The sequence below is a fragment of the Cetorhinus maximus genome, chromosome 11 (assembly GCF_964194155.1).
Source record: "Cetorhinus maximus chromosome 11, sCetMax3.hap1.1, whole genome shotgun sequence".
Lineage (NCBI taxonomy): Eukaryota > Metazoa > Chordata > Chondrichthyes > Lamniformes > Cetorhinidae > Cetorhinus > Cetorhinus maximus.
The window spans coordinates 121,262,992-121,270,122 of NC_135889.1; the positions used below are offsets into that span (position 1 = coordinate 121,262,992).

A 7,131-nucleotide genomic window follows, 5' to 3' on the forward strand; every position below is an offset into this window, starting at 1 on the left:
GACAAGGGAAACACTTTCGGGGTGTCCTCAAATCATCCCCGCAGTGGTCAAACATCCCCGCAGACTGATGGGAGACCCTGGCTCGTGACCAACCAAGGTTCATTCGGGAAGGCACCCAACACATCCAGAGATTTCATCAGGAATGTGCAGAGATGAAGTTGAAGCATCTGAGGGGGCGCACGAATTTCCAAGCAACCCATCTACCCAACCCCTTCAACACCAACTGCCCCACGTGTGGCAGAGTCTGCAGATCGCGCATTGGACTTATCAGTCATCTCAGAACCCAGTGAACCACAAAATCCTGGAACTCCCTCCCTATAGGTGTAGGTGTACCTACACCACATGGGCTGCAACGGTTCAAGAAGGCAGCTCACCACCACCTTCTCAAGGGCAACTAGGGATGGGCAATCAAGGCTGGCCCAGCCTGCGAAGCCCACATCCCGTGAATGAATGAAAAACAAAAACAGATTATCTGGTCATCATCACATGGTTGTTTTACAGGATCTTGCTGTTCGCAAAATGGCTGCCATGTTTCCTACTTTGCAACAGTAACTACACTTCAAAAGGTACTTCATTGGCTGTAAGTACTTTGAGAAGGCCAGTGGTCGTGAAGAGCACTATATAAATACAAGTTTTCTCTTGTTATATAAAAGCATGTTATAATTGGAAGCTGTTGTCACTGCTAGTTCTCATCTACAGTCCTGTGCCCCAAGGTCTGGCCTGGCCCGGTCTGGTCTGGTCTTTGGGCAGGGAATAGGTTTAAATGGACACCTCCCGTGGCCTTAGGGGGCCGAAATTCAGACAGGAAAGCAGGTGTGACAGGGCCCAATGGCCAGAGGCGGCAAAGTTACAGGTAACTGGAAAATTCCGGGATTTAGAAAAGCATTGCGTCGCCCGCCAATGCAAGATGGCCACCAACGCCAGTCTGCACACGCGCAGAAAAGCAATGACTGTATTTGCAGGAGAGCGAGTGAGCGCCGACTGGGCCTTCATTCAGATCCTGAAGCTGTTCACCCAGTTTCTGAGCGGCCGGCCGGCAGGCAGGGCACAGCCTCCCCCCTGTTTCCGGGGAATTGGGATGGGGAGGTGGGGGGTTGGTGAGGGGGGGGGGAAGACTTCTGATCTGCCCGGTGACTGCCACAATTCCGGATTACAACCTCTGTCTCCTGCGTTAAGGCCCGGGTGAAGGGGAAGAGGCTCTGGAGCTGGGGGTGGGATTCAGAATCTGTGGGGGAGGCTGCACTCCGGCTGCCCCACCTCCCCCACTGTGGAGCTCAGAAACCGAGTGAACGATTTCAGCACCCGGGATAAGATTCAACCGGAAGCGGCCCTGGGAGCTGCAAAACGCAGGGTGGAGGGAAGAAACATCCTTGTGCATTAGAACGTTAGTCATCAACAACTCAAGTCATCAATGACTCATTCTCCCTACAGGCAGCTTTCAGTGAAACAAACCCTTTTAACTTCCCAAACTCTGTACACCATAAGTATATTTAAAACAAAATACTTTTGCATTTTATAAAATCTTATGTAAACGAAAACAAAGCAACGCTTTGAAATTTCCTCTTCTCAAAAAAAAAGCGCCCTCTATGTCCGCAGCCTCTAGGGGCATCTGCAAAGCTTGAATCAGATCGATCGTGAGCCCAGGTTAACACCCGTGCGAGAAAAAAACAATACTCAGAGGCAGGGAAATTAATGCAGCAAAATTTAAAAAGGGACACGAGAAATAGGATACCCAAAAAATAAGCTCCAGACAGGTCCGACCATTGGATTCTGGACAGCACCACTGACTCCGAGGTGGTGAGGCATTTTCTTAAAAAATATGTATCACTTGTCTTTATAGCAACCGCCTGATCTGGTCGCTGCCTACGCTGTGGCTCACAGTGATGTCACAGAGCAAAACAGCACAACTGCGCCTGCGCTGCATTGGCAGCTGCCACTGCCTTGGAACAAAGTTAAAACAGGCGACGCTCGAAGGGGAAACTCAACATGGCGGAGAGTCCACGCCCAGCAATGGGTGAAAAAAAACTGCTCAGCAGCGCCACTGAGTGGTCAGAGCATGTCACCACGTGCAGATTTTGAAATGTCCCATCGATGGCTTGTCACGTGTGTTGGAAAGCCCCCCTGTTGGCGTGCTTCACGTTTTTCAAGGTGCGTTGACTTGACCATGAGGTGAACTTCCAAACAAGTCACATCCATAACTAAGAGTGCCTAAGTTCTCTTTCTGCCTGGGCTCTTCTGCTGCTAATACCCCTCATCTGTGCCTTTACGAGATCTAGAGTTGAACTATTCCAAAGCTTTCCAGGGCTATTCTTCCCCCACAGGAGAGCAATCACAACCCCAGAGTTCTTTGAAGTTTGGCACTATCTATTTTGACCTTACCTTCCTGAGGTCGGGGGTCACGGGGGCCAGTACTCTGATCGCTCATCCTGTTCAGGTGCTTTTGCATCTCGCCATAGCTCAGGTCGTAGTTGTGGATGTAGTCTTGATCTTTGGCCTTGTGATGGCCCACTGTCCAGTGGTGGTTCCTCTCCTGCTCCACGCTGGGCTGGAACATGTTCCCACTCTGTTCAAACAAATAGTACCCCATTAGATCCCGCAGCTGTTTCCAGCCCCACTCCTGCTGGCTCGGTGCTCCAGGGCCACTCCAACTAGGGTCAGGCATCACGGGCACCTGCCTCCGAAGTCTCAGCGGCTCACTGTGTTGGCGGGGATGAGGCGTGCCGGCTGGGAAAGGACGGGTTTTTCTGGCAACCGCTTCCATTGGACTGTCTCGATAACCAAACTACAAGATGGAGAAGGAGAAGAAGAAGAAGAAGACACTGAGGTTCCCCTACATACTCCAGTTCACAGAACTTACCCAGTCTCCTCAACAGCAAGGAGTCCAGGTGAACAGGAAAAATAAATTGTAGGCCACATAGGGCCCATCGAGCCTGCTCCCCCATTCAATACGATCATGGCCGATCTTGGGCTTCAACTCCACTTTCCCTCCCCCTCCCCATTTCCCTCAACTCCCTGATACCCCAAAAATCTGTCTATCCCAAGCCTTAAATATATTCAACAATGGAGCATCCACAACCCTCTGGGGTAGAGAATTCCAAAGGTTCACCAGCCTTTGAGTGAAGTTATTTCTCCTCATCTCAGTCCGAAATGATCAGCCCCTTATCCTGAGACTGTGCCCCCATGTTTTAGACTCCCCGACCAGTGGAGACAACCTCCCAGCGTCCACCCTGTCAAACGCCTTCAGAATTTTGTATGTTTCAATGAGATCGCCTCTCGTTCTTCTAAACTCCAGAGAACATAGACCCAATTTACTCAGCCTCTCATCATAGGACAACCCCCTCATCCCAGGGACCAATCTAGTGAACCTTTGCTGTACAGCCTCCAATGCAAGTGTATCCTTCCTTAAATACGGAGATCAAAACTGCGCACAGTATTCCAGATCTGGTCTCACGAAAATCCTGTCCAATTGTAGCAAGTCTTCCCTACCCCGATAATCCTTGGAATGTTTAAGACCCACATGCCAAAGTGAGGCAGGACCAGTCAAATGCAAAATACTGAGGTACTGGGAAATCTGAAAATTCTCAAAATACCAAGCAGGTCAGTCAGCATTTGTGGAGAGATTGACAGAGTTAATGTTTCAGGTTGATGACAAAAGGGTTTAAGAGTTAACATTCAGGTTCTGACGAAAGGTCATTTAACACAAAAGGTTAAATGCTTTTCTCCACAGATTACTACCACAAGCTTTCCACTTGTGGGTGAGACCAGAGCTGGGGACCATGAATAAAACGGAGTCATTAATAAACCCAAAACGGGGAACTCTGGAGAAACTTCTTTACCCAGAGAGTGGGGAGAAGGTGAAATTCGCTACCACAGGGAGCAGTGGAGGCGAATAGTGTCGATGCCTGTAAGGGGAATCTGGATAAACACACGAGGGAGAAAGGAACAGAAGGTCATGCCGACGGGCCGAGATGAAGCGGGCTGGGAGGAGGCTCGTGTGAAGCATGAATCAGATGGGCCAAGTGGCCTGTTTCTGTTTAGGTTCTTATGGGCCTATTCTCCTTGGAAAAGAGAAGGTCACCAGGGGATTTGATAGGGGTGCTCAAAAACGCGAGGGGGACTGCAGAGTAGATAGGGAGAAAACGTTCCCACTGACGGAAGGATCCAGAAGCAGAGGGCGCTGATTTAAGCTTAAAAATGGTAAAAAGAACCAGAGGCAAGATTTTTTTTGGCCCGGAGTGGCCAGGATCTGGAACGTGCTGCCCGAGAGCGTGGTGGAGGCAGATTCAATCGTGGCTTTCGAAAAGGGAATTGGGTAATTATCTGAAGGGGAAAAAAAACTGCTGTGGATAAAAGGCAGAACTATTGGAGCTGCTGTTGGAGAGAGCCAGCACGGACACGACGGGTCGAATGGTCACCTTGGTGCCGTAAGCGTTCCATCGTTTGTGAGAGCACAAGATATATCTTAAACGAATCATGGTTCACATTGGACGTCACCAGCTCCTACTGGAATAGTGTAGCCCTGTTCCACTCTCCACTCACCCCAACATCAAACAAAGCCCACTTGTCCACAAAACAGAGGGTGGGGAGGAGGAAGGAAGGAACAGGTAGCAAACAAAGTCACAGGGTGCCACACCTTGGGAAACAGGTAGGGTTCCAGCAGCGCTCCTTCAATACTGCTTTCGGGATGGAGCCGGGGTTGGTTGCCAAAGAGGACAAACTGCAGGTAACGACGGATCTGAGAGGGCGGCCATTGCTCCATCGCCGACATGGAAACACCCGCTGGGTAAACACCTTTGCCCGCATGCTGCTGGAATCTTTTAAAATAAAAAGACCAATCAATAAGCTCTTAACCTTAAAATAAAATCAGTGGCCAGGTGCAAGTGGCCAAGCCAGCAATCAGCCCCTAGGTGGCACTGCCGGCTGAGGAGTCCTTGGCATTGCTGAGCTGGACATCATAATAACTGGAGCCTCTCAGTCTTTACCCATCATAATGACATAAACATCTATTCAAAGCAACATGTTTGCAATATGGACTGCTTTTCAGGCACCCAGTATCAGTGTCAAACACTCCGAGCGCACAGGGTTAGATACAGAGTAAAACTCCCTCTACACTGTCCCCATCAAACACTCCCAGGACAGGGACAGCACGGGGTTAGATACAGAGTAAAGCTCCCTCTACACTGTCCCCATCAAACACTCCCAGGACAGGGACAGCACGGGGTTAGATACAGAGTAAAGCCCCCTCTACACTCTCCCCATCAAACACTCCCAGGACAGGGACAGCACGGGGTTAGATACAGAGTAAAGCTCCCTCTACACTCTCCCCATCAAACACTCCCAGGACAGGGACAGCACGGGGTTAGATACAGAGTAAATCTCCCCGTGAGCAGTGCAAAATAAGGAGCTTATTAACCCTTGGCTGACGATAAGGAAATAAAAGCCGACATTCGGTTCAATGGAGCTGATGAAGTAGGACCTGGTGTAGAGCTGAAACACCTGGGAGCAAATAGTGGACCAAGAATGATTTAGGTCATGAATATTCCAAGGAAATTGCTCTCTTGCCTATCGAGTATTCCTTATCGTCTATGTTAAATTGTGCTCATATTATGGAGCAGATTTTTTTCCTTCTTCACCCGTGCTTTCTAACCAGTGAACTGTACCTCTCATCTGCCAAAGGCACCGTGGCCAATCGGTGCTGCTGGGGGCGGAGTTTTGGGACCTTTTCCATCTCCATGGAGATCACATACTGGGTGACGTCATCTTGCCATGACAACCCTAAAAAGATGCAAGAGACACTGGAGGTCGAGTTAAACAAAAGAAACAGCCTCCATTAAAGAAGGTTTAAATCATTTGACATGGGGTGTGGGGAAGAGATGGAGAAAAAGGCAGAGAAACATTAATCAACGGTGCAGATAAACTAACGATCATCAATAGAAGACAAACAGTCACTGATCAATCCGATCAGGAATTCAGGAGAAAATTCTTTACCCAGAGAGAGAGAGTGGACCCCGATGCCATAGGGAGTGGTTGAGGCGAATGGTGTAGATGCATTTCAGGGGAAACTCATGAGGGAGAAAGGAATAGAAGGATATGTTGATCTGGGTGAAGTAGGGAGTGAATGGGGAGAGGTTTGGTCCTTTGGGATTGAATTTTTAAGAATTCTTTAATGGGATGTGGGTGTCAATGGCACGGCCAGCATTCTTTGCCCACCCTGAGTGACTGGCTAGGCCACTTCAGGGGGGCAGTCAAGAGTCAACCACATTGCTGTGGGTCTGGAGTCACATGTAGGCCAGGCTGGATAAGGACAGCAGGTTTCCTCTCCTGAAGGGCATTAGTGAGCCAGACGGGTTTTAACAACAATGGTTTCATGGTCACCGTTACTGAGACTAGCTTTATATTCCAGATTGATTAACTGAGTTTAAATTCTACCAGCTTCCATGGTGGGATTTGAACCCAGGTCCTCAGGGGCATTAGCCAGAGCCTCTGGATTACTAGCCCAGAGACATTACCACTAACACCACCACCTCCCCACATGTATCCTTTACGATTGAAAGGTTGGAACAGGAGCTGATTTTGCTCGATTCTGTGTTCCCTACCTTGTAACATCAGCTGTTTCAACACCTCCTGTAAACGCTGTAGGACAGCAGCTGATATGTCATACTGGGTCCTGGCTGGTACCATGGCACCCTGGCAGTGCCCAAAGAGTCCATCTAAATAAAGAAAGAATGCCTTTTTAGTTTTGGTGCTGGGACATTTCCCCACCACCGAGAACCATAGAAAAGTTGCGGTGCAGAAAGAGGCCATTCAACCCATTGTGTCTGTACCAGCCAGAAAAAAAATTTAAAAAATCTAGTCGCTCGTTTTAAATCCCACTTTCCAGCCCCTGGTCCGTAGCCTCACGGGTTACAGAACTTCAGGTGCAGATCCAGGTTCCTTTTAAATGAGTTGAGTGTTTCAGCCTCAACCACCAACTTAGGCAGTGAATTCCAGACACCCACCACCCTCTGGGTGAAAAAGTTTTTCCTCATGTCCCCTCTAACCCTTCTATCAATCACCTTAAATCTATGCCCCCTGGCAGCTGACCCCTCATCTAGGGGAAACACGTCTTTCCTGTCTACCCTATCCAGGCCC

General features: G+C 49.2%; 1 protein-coding gene across 1 annotated transcript in view; it reads right to left on the minus strand.

The window, feature by feature from the left end:
- LOC144686226 (receptor-type tyrosine-protein phosphatase-like N) overlaps window positions 1–6,705 on the minus strand; it is a 357,540-nt gene extending 350,835 nt beyond the window's left edge. Inside the window, exons 1-4 of the mRNA XM_078551316.1 lie at window positions 6,597–6,705; window positions 5,661–5,775; window positions 4,634–4,814; window positions 2,380–2,782 (exon numbers count right to left, since the gene is read on the minus strand). Coding sequence (XP_078407442.1) covers window positions 2,380–2,782; window positions 4,634–4,814; window positions 5,661–5,775; window positions 6,597–6,681 — 784 coding nt within the window. The 5' untranslated portion in view covers window positions 6,682–6,705. The remainder of the gene's footprint in view (window positions 1–2,379; window positions 2,783–4,633; window positions 4,815–5,660; window positions 5,776–6,596) is intronic.
- Between the last annotated feature and the right edge of the window lie 426 nt (window positions 6,706–7,131).